This window comes from Taudactylus pleione, unplaced genomic scaffold (genome assembly GCF_031769625.1).
Source record: "Taudactylus pleione unplaced genomic scaffold, aTauple2 ptg000842l, whole genome shotgun sequence".
In the NCBI taxonomy this organism is placed as follows: Eukaryota; Metazoa; Chordata; class Amphibia; order Anura; family Myobatrachidae; genus Taudactylus; species Taudactylus pleione.
Window position 1 is genome coordinate 4786318 of NW_028285244.1, and position 14706 is coordinate 4801023.

The following is a 14706-nucleotide window of genomic DNA, read 5'->3' on the forward strand; positions in this document are numbered from 1 at the left end:
AATTCTTTATTTTATCCTTGCATAATTTTAATAGTTGACTGTATAATTTTCAATACATATTTAGCAATGGTTTTTTTTCTATTTTACTGCATATTGTTTTGATGCGATCATAATCTTTGCTCATGAGCTACTTATGTTTCAAACTTTGCATAGAAATGTCATACTCGCCGTTTTGCTAAGCCTTCATGGCAAATGTATAAAGTGAAAAATACTTTCTATATAAAAGAAAAGGCCATTTAACGTTTGTAGTTTGCATCACTTTGCATGGTCCTTATTAACAAACACAAATGAAATGTAGTTTCAAATATTTTAAATTCAGTTTATTTTTTCGGAACTTTGATTTCTTCCAAACTATTCTTGTGCATTGCACTCACCCTAATGAAGACTCTAAAAAGTACATTTTTAAATTTTGTCTAACTTTTCGTTGTTGTGATGATTTCTCCACACTTTCTCAGTATTTAGATTAAAATTGTTTCCAATACATGCTTTTTTATACCTAGAAAGCCTTAGGTGCGGTTTAGTGGCTATTTGTAAAATATTCATAAGAAAAAAATATGAATACTGTGTAAAAATTAATGATTCAACCTGTCGAAAACCTCATTTTAGACGACAATTTCTAATCATATTTTCACCACTTAACTGTTCGGTCATTTGTATATTTTTATTTTTTTTTTGTACCAAAATGGGCAGACAAAATAATTTGATGTCTGGATAACCCATACTTTATATAAAAAAGTGCTAATAAAATTTGTTTTAATATTCTAAATCATTTCATTGTTCAATAAAAGTATACCTCACAAAGGAATTACTTTCTTTTAACCTAGGCTAAAATATCTTTTTATAATTCTACCTTGTAATACATTACTAAAGCAGAATAATCGGTAATGTATGCTTTGTAGTGATGCTTCATATTTACCATTTTGCACTCTGCATAATTCAATCTTAGAACTATCTTTCAGAAACGCAGTATATAAACACATTTTCATGTGCAAAATGCATAAATTACATACTGCACTGTCATTATTTGATTAACACATTGAAAAAAAGAAATTAATACTTGTGTGACTGTTGATGCAAAAATGTATTTCCAAAGGAAATAAGTTAAAAATTCTTAATGGAAGAATACAGAAAAAATAGTTACTCAAGATCATATCTTAAACATAGTTTTTTTTATTTATAAATGGTAATTTAGCGCAGCTGCAGTGTGAATAACTTTGTGGATGAAACATTATTTATAATTGATATTATTCATATATTTTGTGATGACCACCTTTACAGATTTTTCCATCTTTGGTAGCTACCCAATACGAACATTGTTAAATGTAGCTATCAATATTTACATACTATATTTAGGGGATAGTTTAATGTATACTGTGAGGTAAAAATCATTTCACTTGTATGAGCAAAGAATATCATCCAGTCATATAAGTAGTATTTGATGCAAGTAGGATTTTCTGATCCATAACTAATTTAACAGCAATAAAATGGGACATTATTCACACAGAAATATGCAGCTGGTACTTTGATTTAAATCTTTGATACCAAAAATCCTTTTTAGGATACTTTTTTTTTTTTTTCCTGAAATAGTTACTAATTTAAATGCTCCTTTCTTCCTTCTATGTACGACTCCGCCGGATTGTCTTCTGAACGTCATCACTGCACTTTGAATATTTCCAATAATATTGACAAATCTTAATCTTATGGGACTGCACATTGAACGAATGCACTTATAGCGCAATGATAGATTCTCACAGCCATCTCCATCACAAATGGGATCTCCCATGGTTAACAGAGCAGGAACTGAAGCTGCTCAGCCAGCAATGGGTGGTGTAAATGCAGTTGGTGGTGGACCTGGTGGCTATGGTAGAGGAAGCCAAGGGGGAAACTTTGATGGATCTAACAAACGTCGCCGTTATTAGTACGTTAGTCCATACTGTGTAGTAAATAAATTCCAGTGGAATGCCTTTTTTATTTTATTACTTTTGTTTTTGTCTTAATTCTAGAGTTTGTAGTAGATTTTTGTTATGTAACTCATACATTTTGTGTTTTGATTAATGAGATTGATAATGCCTCATTGTGAAAGCTAAATGTGACTAATCTATTTGTAATAGTGGTGTAAAATGTGCAGTTATATAATTACAATAAAGGCAAAACATCCTTTGAATTGTTTAATAAAGCTATTTTAAAGGCAGGGTTTCATTGTCTAGACTTTATAAAATATTTTTTCCCCTCAATTTCACTTTTACATTACTTCAACCATTTTCGTATAAGTGTTTTATAGCAAACTTGTTCTGATTTCGTGTGTCTATAAGGTTTTTTCCTATTATATCCCCCCTAATTACCCACTATACCGTTCACTACAATACTAATCATAATGGAATAAAAAACTAAGGAACAAAAAAAAGACTCCTAGTCTTCGAAATGCATATATTTAGAAAATAATTATAGGCCAAATACAATTTTTTTTTTTTTTTCAAATTGTATTTTGCTTTGTGATATTCTAAAGATCCTTGTTTTGTGGAATTTTAAGAACCTTGAATTCAGAATTGGGTGAATGTAAAGTACTTTTTTTTAATTTCAAGCATTAAACAGTTGGGCGGGGGAAGGGTTGTACTAAAAATATATTTTGATGTACAGTTTTGACTTTGGTATTAGCGCTACATATATAGCTTATTACTGAGAAATGTGCTACCTTATAAGTAAGAGTCTACATTCTTGCATATTTAAATAGGTATTATTCAGTTTGTATGTCTGGCCTCAACATGATTTACTGGCTTGCTGTGTGGTTCTTATATTTCACTTTCCCACACAAGGGCATGACTTGTGCATACTGTTGCCTATTGCTTAAAGAACCTGAAGACATAAATTTCCTTTTAAATTGTTGCAGGACACTTCTGACCACACACAGGCTGTCACTGACTTCAGTGAAACGAAACAAAAGCTGTTCATTGTTGCTGACAACTCCACAAACATGCGCACGCATTGTGCTATGTGCCAAGATACGCTATGACACGTCCCTGTTCGCGGGAGTGCATCTCCCACTCAATCCTATGGCAACGCGAATGTGTGTCTCCGATTGCCCGAGTGCGTATCACGTCACGCATGGCGCTATTCGCAGCACTACTTGTCAAGGATGTAGCTGGGCATATCTGTAACATGAGCTCAGATATTGCTTGCACTTTTTAGTTTAAGTTGAACATTTAATAAAAATCACATTTTACATTTTTATTAACCCTTATTAGTATAATACATTTGCAAAGTATACATTTGATATCCTATAAGAACTATAAAATACATTTAGGGATATAATTTGTAGGGTTGCATTAAATTTGAAACTAACCAGGGAAGAAATCAAGGCTTTGTTTTTTGTTCCTTATTTTTTTTGTTTGTCCGTCCCAAAACGAGTTTTTTTTTTTTTTTTTTTTTTTTTTTTTTTTATCCCGATTTTGCTACCAAGAGGAACTTTTTCTAAAACAAATAAAGTCCAGCAAAAAACTAAAATTCATTTGGGTACGTAATGAAGCAAAAAATGTATTCCCAGTGTAAAACAAATGCTTCAAAATGTGAAATCATTCTGGCCATATGTCTTTAACAATTTCAAATGTAATCTTCCCACCACCGGTCACTGACCCTATTTGTAGGTAAAAATGGCAGAGTGGTGCTAGGACTTTAAATGCCATCAGCTTAATGGTACACCAAGAGATGTTGTCTAGATGACACTATCCTGTGGCATAATTTCCAATTAGGGTATCACTTGTGGGAGGAACAGTCTCCAGAGGGATCCCCACAATTTGGGTAAAGCTGGTGGATTATTTTTTAAATATATTATTAAAAAGGTGAAATTATCCTTTAATATATTTAGATCTAGGAACATCTTTGACTGGTTTTATCAGCATTATTGGTAACTGTCCTGAACGTATTCATTTTAGTAAAAGATACAAATTGCTTAACTATAGCGAGTTTTTACATTCATAACACCTCTTTTCCAAACATGTTAATCGGTAAATGTAGCTTCAAATTTGAAAAACACGTTCAAAATTTTAGAGGTAATTTAATTAGCTGCGGTAAATTACCTCACGCTAATTGCTCCCCAATTAGTTCCACTTAATGGGGATTTCTTTTCGGGTCTCATGAGAAGCCACTTAACGCCTGAATCCATGAAGTTATCATGGATTAAGGGGTTAACGCCAGATAACCTAAGTTAACGCACATTAACACTTTCATTTAACGTGCATTATCACAGGCATCGGGAGAAAAAGGGAGCCTAATTGAATAGACCTGGGCACGCTACCTCCCTTTTTTTCTCCCCCAATAATTTATCAGGGCTAATTGATTTCCCCCTCTTTAATTCAGAATGCACTGGTTATATAACTACGCTGATATCTTTTGTCGCACATCCGTTTAGGAGAAAATAATTCTAATATGAAACAGCAATTAATGAAGCACAATACTACCTGTGTATTCAGTTTATTTTTGTTTTTTTTAAAAGCCGGAAATGTATACCAAATAAAACTTTTTTTGCCATATTACCAATGATAACTCATTTTTTTTTTAACAATTTTCAGTATATTCTATTTAAATCTTGTTTCTATAGTTGTTTTGAGGCTCAAATGTGTTCCTAAAGAACAGAATGTTAAGCATACATAAAAGGTTCTTGAAACCATATCCATATTTTAGTAAACAAATAATAATGTTTTTATAATTGTAGTTTTCCAAGGTGACCTCGGTATTAGTAATGTAATCCCTATTATATACTTATTTCTAAGATGACATCACTGAACTCCTATTAGTGCAGTACGACCATGACCTAGAAGAGATAACGAAATCCAGGTTTACTTATTTAACTATGCATCATGCGTCCAAAATTTAATGTATAATTGTAGGATAATTCTCCCCTTGAGTACGTTTTTATCTGAGGACTAGAACCATTCTTCTGTTCCCCATAGTTATACTCTATGGAAAATTATTCAGCAGTACGATATTTTACATTAAATATGACTGTTAATGGATCCTGTGAACGTCCCAATTGTATTTGGATGACAGATTGAAACCTTTGGAAATAAATATTTTAGAAATTAGTTTCTATATAGATAAATTACACTTTAAAAGAAAATGTCAAATTATTAAATACTCGTAACAATATAATAAGTATTTTCCCCTTTATTCCAAAATCAAGGCTCTACATAAATATTTCAGATTGATACTGGTATTCATTGATATTCATTGTTCTCTGCGCCTGTTTTCTATTGAACAGATTTAAAGGTCCATTTTTTCTTTTCCTCATTTCTTTTGGGCTGAGGCAAAAATTGGTAAAGTGAAAACATAAGACTGTTTTATAATTTAAAGTATTTTTTTATACTTGTACCATTTATTTTGTGTTTTATGTAGCTTTCTTTTACATTTTGTCATGTGGATTCTCATTTGATGGAAAATAATTTGCCAACAAAAATTTCATAAAATTAGTTTATACTGAATTATAAGTTCGTAAAAATGTATTATGATGGGTGTTACAAATACGAAATGTGAACACGTGTAAACATCAAAAGTGAAACTCTACAATGCCTTTACAGTGCACATAAAAATTAAAGAAACAAACTTGTGTAGTTCTTTAGGTGGAGGCATTCTCCTCTCTCCATAGTAAATTTCTAAAAAACACAAAGTTTAAAACTGCAAACCATTATTCAGACCTACTGTATGGTGACCAAATCATTGCTTTTAAATCAAACAAGCTAATTTATGATTTCCTAATGGTGAAAATATTAGATAAATACATTGTTTTTTGTTTTCCTATCCATAGGTCATGCCTGCTTCTATAAATCAGTTTCTAAGAGAATGCAAATATATATTTGTATGTCAATAACAGAACAGCATGTATTAAGAACTTGAGTTATGAATGAAAATTAAGCAATGACATTAAAAAGCTCTAAAACATAAATATTATACAATCTATTTACTTGAGTTTGGCCATATATACACATACATTTTTTTTTTGCAGTATGATGGTCACTTTTTATTTTTTTCTAACATGGCTGCCGTAATCCTATGAATATTACTATTATTTATATCCCCTAATTGCTTACATATTTGCCAATCAATATTTTTTTTTCCCCTTTGGCATGTAATGGTATTTAAATGTTGGAATTGTCTGCTAATGTGCATTCCTTTTTTGTTTTAGATTCAAGCAAGTAAACACGTGTAATTTTTTTGTTAAATCTTAAATTGTGTTCACTTTTATTTAGATACATGCAGAAGGGCACAGTAACACACATCAAACTTGAAATTAAGGCAGTGATATGTTTATCTGTACATAGTATAAAATAAAGTCCCTGGTCCGCATCTGTCTATTTGGGTTAATCTTGAACCACTGGATGGATTTTGATGCAGTTATCACTCTTTTATAGAGCATTTGTCGAGGGAGGTTTAGGCTTAGGTGTCACAGCAATGGACTTTATTTTATATCATGTAGATTGCTACATATTATCTGGTTTCTCCAGAAAAATTGATGTAAGCCCTGTTTACTGATACAAAATTTCAGTGTTTCCCTTTTTTTTTTTTTTTTTTACCTTTCCTATTTAATTTATGTGAAAAATTAATCTTTAATTTCAAACTACTCCAATAAGTAAGTCTGCTTTGGCATGACCAATAAAGCACTGAGATAGACACTTAAGGGTACATTTACTAAAGTGAGTTTTTAGAAGTTGAGATGTTGCCCATAGCAACCAATCAGATTATAGCTATTATCTTCTAGGAGGTGCTACTTAAGTAGAATTTGATTAATTGCTATGGGCAACATCTCCACTTTTAAAAACTGTCACTTTAGTAAATATATCCCTTAATGTGGATGGAGTTGACCTAAGTGGAGACTATTTTGCTCAAGGACAACTTTGTGACCCTTTTGCGTGTCACGTCAAAATTTACTTTGTGTTTAAGTAAGGAGGAGAAAACGACTGTCTACAAGGCCATCTTATAAGACCTCGGATAAACAAGACTGACTGTATATTAAAAATTGCTCCTGTGCGAAGCCAGAGAGATTATATATAATGTATGCACTCATGTTTAGATCCAATGATCACAAAGTCATAAGTGATCATTACAGCAATGGCTGCAGCAGCCCTGAACATATGAACAACTTTTAGGGACCATGCACCCCTTGCTGAACACTGAGTGTGTATATATAATTATATATTTACAGAGACCGATATCGCTGCGCTTTTACCAATTCCAAAAGTTAATAGCCTTTGCCCAGCAACAATTTCAGAACTGAGCTCCAGTTTCTTTTCATCTGTCTTCCCTTTTTTACTTGAATCCACCTGTCTGGTTACGTGTTAGCTAAAATTCAAAAACATGAAGGGGGTGTCACATAGTGCATTATCTGCTAAAATTTATTCAAGGCAAGCAAAAACAAAACCTCAATATAAGGCAATAAAGCTCCTAGTTATAATAGCGATACCGGAGATCCTTCTCGTCAACTGCAAGTGGCTACGTAGGACACCACCCTACGCATTTCGTCTTCCAGACTTTGTTAGAGGGCTGGCCCAGCATACAAGTTCATTTAAATAAGGCCCCTCAGCCAATGAAAACTTTACAATTACGTGGTGCATACAGCTGAAATGCACAATTCAATCAATACATATAGCTGTCTTTCAAAGCTATTAAAGTATTTCTGCTGTGTGCACTGCATAATTGTGAATTAACATTTTCAGGTTTAACATCGATCTTAAATTTTAGTGCATACAAACTTAGATTAGATACTCTGCTCATTCTCCTTGACCTCTCTTGCTGCTTTTGATATTGTAGACCACCCTCTCCTAATGCAAATCTTTCACTCCCTTGGTCTTGGTGATACTGCTCTCTCCTCGCTGTCCTCTACCTGACCTCACGCCCTCTCCTCACACGTATCTCCAACTGTCTCTCTGCTATCTCTTCCTGGATGTCCCAGCGCTCTCTTAAACTGAACATGTGTAAGACTGAGCTGATCATTTTCCCAACCTCCTGCATAACCTCACTTCCCACAATTTATCATCTATTAACGGTCCAACTATCTCTTCTGGCCACCAAGTGCGCTGTCTTGGAGTTATCCTTGACTACTCCCTCAAACCACACATTCAGTACCTCTCGCAGTTCTGCCGCTTCAATCTCAAAAATATTTCTAGAATCGGACCCTTTCTCACCATGGAGGCAGCCAAGACCCTCATCCGCTCAATGGTCGTCTCCAGATTGGACTCTTGTAACCTCCTCTTATGTGGCCTCCCTGTCTACTACCTCTCTCTACTTCAATCTCTCCTTAATGTTGCTGCTGTGCTCATCTTCCTCTCCAAACATTTTACATCTGCCTTCCCTCTCCTACAAGCCCTACACTGGCTCCCCTTAAGAACCCAATTCAAGGTTCTTACCTCACAAAGCCCTCACCCAATCCTCTCCCACTTGCATCTCAGATATCATCTCACTTCACACTCCTGCCCGCCTACTTAGCTCAACAAATGCATTCCACCTCTCTTGCCAACTGATTACTTTCTCCTACTCCCGCTTCCAAGATTTTGTCTGTGCTGCTCCCCTACCTCATGTGCTTCTCCTTCCCTCACTCATACAATAGTCTACTCCTAACTCCCCACATGGGCACCTAACACTTGGTTGCTGACGCCCTGCTGCTTATTTGAGTGTTATGATCACTATTGCAGTAATGTCTATAAACTATGTCCTTGTCCTGCATTATTTTGTACTGTAAGTCCCTTTTTTTTTTTTTTTTCTTGTTTGCGCAATTATGTACTTTGTAAAGTGCTGTGGAACCCTTGTGGCGCCATATAAATAAAGGATAATTAATGATTGACTTATTAATGCAAGTCATATTATTCACTTGACTTGTCTGTTCATTTGCTAGCATTGTGGGTTCATTCACTGGTATTGCTACACCTCTCCTTTTTTTTTTTTTTTTTTGGTTGTAAAATTTGAAGAATAATGAAACTAAAAATGTATTTTGAAAGTATACGTTTCAATAAAGATGGCACATGTGTCAAAATAGTTTTTATGTTGTATCTTATGCATACACCATCCTGTTAAATATGAGCATTCCTTAACCGTTAATTTGCTGGACTGTTCACAATATAAAATATATATATATATAGTATAAACAAAGGTGCTGCACTCACTTGTAAAAAATCACACAAACCATAGCAGTGATAATAGATTATCACTGCTGTGGTTTGTGTGATTTTTTTTTTTATTATTATTATTTTTTTTTAACAAGGGAGTGCCGCACCTTTTATTTGTTTATTTAACCCTTCTGTGAGGGCACCCCTGCTATTTCTTCATTTATTTGGAGTGCCGGACCTTGGGTTTATTTATATATTCTCTCTGTGTCTCTTTCTCTGTCTTTCTCTCTGTGTGTGTCTCTATCTCTCTGTGTGTGTCTCTCTATCTCTCTGTGTGTGTCTCTCTATCTCTCTGTGTGTGTCTCGACCTCTCTGTGTGTGTCTCTCTATCTCCCTCCCCCAACCCCCCGGAAAGTATTCACTGCGCTTCACTTTTTCCACATTTTATGTTACAGCCTTATTCTAAAATAAAATAAAACCATTTTTGTTCTCCAAAATTCTACACAAAATACCCCATAATGACAACGTGTAAAGTGTTTTTTGTGTGTTTTTTTTTTTTTTTTTTTTTACATTTTTGTAAATTTATAATATAATCTCATGTACATAAGTATTCACAGCTTTTGCTCAATACTTTATTGATGCACCTTTGGCAGCATTTACAGCCTCAAGTCTATTTGAATATGATGCCAAAAGCTTGGCACACCTTTCCAGTTTCGCCCATTCCTGTTTGAACGATAACTACGTCGTTATAGTTAAATTGTTCAAAAGTTTGTTACGTGTGCATGCACCTTTAGTATTTTTTTTTTTTTTTATATTACATTTGCAAAAATCTTACACATTGTCATTATAGGGTATTGTGTGTAGAATTTTGAGGACAAAAATTAATTTATTCCATTTTGAAATAAGACACTAACATAACAATGTTCCGGATGCACTGTGTGTGTGTGTCGGATTTTACCTTCCAAAAAACGGGACTCAGAGGCAAAACGTCATCTTGCATGGGCAAACATCATTCCTGGACAAAAGTCCAGGAATGATGATGATTGTCCATGCAAGATGACGTTTTGCCTCTTTGAGTCACATTTTTTGGTGGGAAGAATCCGAACTCTGCGTGCAAATTCTAAACTATCCGATATATAGATAGATAGATATATATATATATATATATATATTTATTTATTTATTTATTTAATACTTGGCACAGACAGGCAGCACTTCCAATAAGTGACCTGGTGCCTTCGGGTACCCCAGCCGGACTCCAACACACAGAAGGCAGCACTCGGCAACCAAAGACAGACAGCAGCAGGTAGCTTCAATGTTTCGAAGTTTATTGCTTTGTCATTCAATGCCTACCATGTGTATATTCTAAAAATGTGTATGTATGTATATATATATATATATATATATAATATTAAAGAATGCACTCACCAGGGCTTCTCCATATTTTTTTGAAGAAAAAGTTTGGAAAAAACTTACTTTAATAGTATAAACATGTCATAAGGTCGATGTTTCGACCGCACAAACGCGGTCTTTATCAAGACACCACAAGTGAAAAACAGGACATACAAACCCCCTAAACCATGGCCGCATTATATACCCATTATATACCCATCTCAACTTTTAGTCTGTGAAGCATAGAACTTCATTTTGTTCAGAATTAGAAGCTCACTTCTGCCAGTGTCACTTCCGGTCTCGGAGGGGTGTTGGGGGTGGAGCCTAAGCTAAGCCTGATTGAGATGAGTGTGTGTGTATATGTATACGTGTGTGTGTGTATATATATATATATATATATATATATATTATATAGTTATAGTAGAGAGAGGCCCCACAGGTAAATAAAGGGATTGTCTAACCCAGTGGTTCAGTTTTTTTTTTTGTTTTTTTGTTTTTTTTACCACGGCGCCGTAGAGTATCAGCATTTTTTTCTATGGCACGAAAGGTTTCTTAGTGAGAAATTCAGCCAAAATTAAATGAAGTATATTGTTCATATGTCACCCTTAGGTTCAGTTATGTGGTGGTTGACTGAGCTGCACTTTTTTTTTTGCCCACATTTTTGATTTGCACTCATTAGCACTGGTTATAGCCCTTGACATTGACTAAAAATCATTCTATTTGGTACTGGACCACCACCCCAAGGCACCCCTGCAAGTTCCCTGCTACACCCCAGGGTGCCGTGGCACTCAGTTTGGGAACCACTGGTCTAACTGATCTGGACATTTTTAGTAAGCTATTTAAAAACACTTCTCATCTTTATATGTGAGTGGCTGCTAATAACCAGGGATGTGTGATGGTAGTTCACACATATTTAAAATTTATCAACAATGGAGGAAAATATGATCGCCTAATATGGTAGATCAGGACATATATCATACCATGCTCCTAACTTAGTGCGTGTAAAGTGCAAGTGCATAGTAATGTGAAATAAAATAAAGAACTTTCTTTTTGCCAGTATCTTCGGTCACATGACCACCCATAGATTTTCAGCATATAGAGGTTAAAATAACTACAACCTAGCGTGCACTGGTATATAGAATTGCACTGTATTAAGAAATCTTAAATTCCACAACTACCCTTTAGGGATATTAATTTCCCAAATAGGTATCATTAACAGAGGTATGTTAGGTTTTATAAAACAGGTTTAACATTTAATTTTACACAGTGAACATTACATCAAATAAGTAGCACCCATAAAAAGAATCAGAAAAATAATCGGTTATCTGTCTAAGCTATCATTTTCAGGTTTATCTGTGCAGTCCTGGTGCGTTTGGTCTAGCAAGGAGACTCCAACATGGGGATGGATGGGTATGATATGTCCTTATCTACACTATTAGGCACTCATCTTTCCATTCATATATGCACATACACACAAATATAAATATATATATTTTTATTTATTTTTTTTCCTTTATGTGGTGCCACAAGGGTCCTGCAGCGTATTACAAAGTACACAGATGAGCAAATAAGAAACCAACGGCTTGCAGCACAATATAATGCAGGACAAGGACATGGTTTATTGATATTGTTGCAGTAGTGATCATAATACACAGGGCGTCACTTTGTAAGGAGCTGTGGAACCCTTGTGGCGCCATATAAATAGAGATGTATGTGTGTGTGTGTATATATATATATATGTATGTATGTATGTATTTTGTGGGTTTATTTATTTGCAAAAGCAAATTATACCTGCTCAATCAGCTAATAAGATATTTTTCAGCAGCCAGAGTGAAAACTAATGGTATCCAGAATAACATGGCTATTTATGTACATGTCTGCAAATGGTTGTATTATCATTTTTCTTACAGCTGTGCAACTTGCAATACCGTTAGTTTGCCTAAATCCGTACTAAATGTGGAAGTTGGGTATGAAATCCAGGCGGCTGAAATGCTTACGCCAGAAGCCCAACACACTAGATTCCTGACGGGGCAGGTAAGTATACTAACACTACCCTCCCCCCAATCCACCCCAACCTTCCCTTGGTGCCTAGCCCTAAACTCCTGGGGTGGTGCCTAACCCTAAGTCTCCCCCCGGGGGTGCCTAAACCTATCCCCCTATTCCCACACCCTAACCCTCCCTAACTTCCGCCCAGTGGTGCCTATGCCTAACCCTCCCTTCCCCTAGCCTAACCCTAACATCCCCACCCCCCGCGGCTAACAGCTAAGCTAACCTTCTCCGCTTACTTTAGTTTGGCAAACAGACTGTCCGGATTCCGTCGTCGGGCTAAAGATAGGCGTCTGTTTTTAGACGTCTATCTTTAGTATTAAGTCGGGATTTCGACGCCGGGGTTCCGTTAGACAGCTTCCTGTGTGTCAGTATTCTAACTACATGCAAATGTTGATAGGATTGCACAACTTTTAAGGACTAAACGGTCTTTCAGCAGCCACTGATACAGGTCATAAGTATACGATGCCATTGCTTTATCTGTTAAGATGTGGATGTTTGATCACTGGGAAGTAACTCTACTGCTGTGGTGGTTATTATTGCTTCTTAAAGCACGTCCTACAAAAGGGACATACTTTAAAGGTGATCTAATTGATATAATGAGAGGTTCAGGATTACTAAAGTTAATGCGGTTATTAGAGTGACAAAATCTCCAAACTCTTACCTTTTTATTTGAGTACACTTACATTTTAAAAAGCATATATTAAAAGACTTTAAAACTGAGCATGTTCTTATTCGGATATACTGGTACCAGAGCCCAGCTTGGGTGAGCATGCAGTGTGGGAATAGATACCAGGTGTACTCCAAAGTGACTTTTAACACGGCTGAGGTGGGCAGGTGGTTCTCTGTCCTCAGTCATAGATATCTGATACATCAAACACCAAGTGAGGGTCATTATCTTCATTAATGCTGAACCCCTCAATATGTCTGGGGAAGCTGTGGTGGAAAACTTTACTTTGCACACCACGGGGGTTTCTCTTGTGTGTATATGTGTGTGTGTGTATGTATGTATGTATATATATATATATATATATGTGTATATATATGTGTGTGTGTGTATATATATATATATACACACACACGCGCGCACATATATATATATATATATATATAATTTTATGTGTGACCAACATTTACACATGCATTCAGTGATGTACGTAATTATCAATTTGTGGCACAAATGACCACTGGTCTACTTATGGCCTTTGTGGTATATTTATGAAATCATTGTGTTAGAATTGTTTCTATAATTCATTAATTAACTCTTTATGTAAAGTTTAGCTCCCCCATACCCCACAGTGCTTTAACAATTGTTATAATGTGTATAGTGCTGGTGAGTATAGTGATTTCATATAAATTAATGCTAGAATAAAGATATTAGAAGAGAATTAACAATCTAGTCCTCACAAAGCCCTAAAATGTGACCTTTAACTCTAATAATAAGGTTTCACATGGTCATTATTTAAAAGCCCTGTATGATAAAAGTACATATAGAATGTGAAGTTTATTTTTTTTTACTTCACTACCTCTCTAAAAATGCCTGTCCTTTCGCTGATATGCCAATTCATTTAGCCCATGTCTTAAAAATACTCACCCTATATATATAAAATCACCTCTATCGTCAAATATCAACCTTCTTTGACAATCAACCCCATAGGATTATCATATTTTCGCATTCACCAGTACCTCATTAGTTTCTACTCCCACTATACAGTTATCCTCTGTGAGCCTTCTGCATTCCCACCAAGTGGTGGTGAATACTGAATTCTGTTCCCTCTGCAGTGTAGGCATTTGTAAAACACAATATGACTTATTTTGCTTAATATAAATGTGTTTAGTTGACAGCAATTGCAGGTGAAACATTAAAGCTGCATACACACACTATTTTGTTACAAACTATTTTCTGTCAGATTTTTTAAAGTGTAATGAACGATTTTTGTAACTTCCCTTAATGAAAATCGTTCAGTTGGTCAGTCAGAATGAACTACAAACGGGAACACACATGAATGATAATCGTTCATCGTTATAACTCTGAAACTGAACAATTTTTTTCAACGATTGAACGATAACGACGTAATTATAGTTAAATCGTTCAAAAAGTCGCTACATGTGTATGAACCTTTAGAATTGCACCTGGGAATCTCAGCAGAATGTGACTTTCTGAAGCACAATGCAGTCT

The 14706-nt window shown here is 35.0% G+C and overlaps 1 protein-coding gene across 2 annotated transcripts in view; it reads left to right on the forward strand.

The window, feature by feature from the left end:
• The window catches only part of PSPC1 (paraspeckle component 1), a 107319-nt gene that overhangs the window by 58840 nt on the left and 33773 nt on the right, over positions 1-14706 (forward strand). Inside the window, exon 9 of one of the 2 annotated variants that reach the window (XM_088458554.1) lies at positions 1734-2191. The exons of the other annotated variant lie outside the window; for it this stretch is intronic. Coding sequence (XP_088314680.1) covers positions 1734-1919 — 186 coding nt within the window. The 3' untranslated portion in view covers positions 1920-2191. Of the gene's footprint in view, positions 1-1733; positions 2192-14706 lie in introns of those variants that run through there. 2 annotated transcript variants of the gene reach the window in all.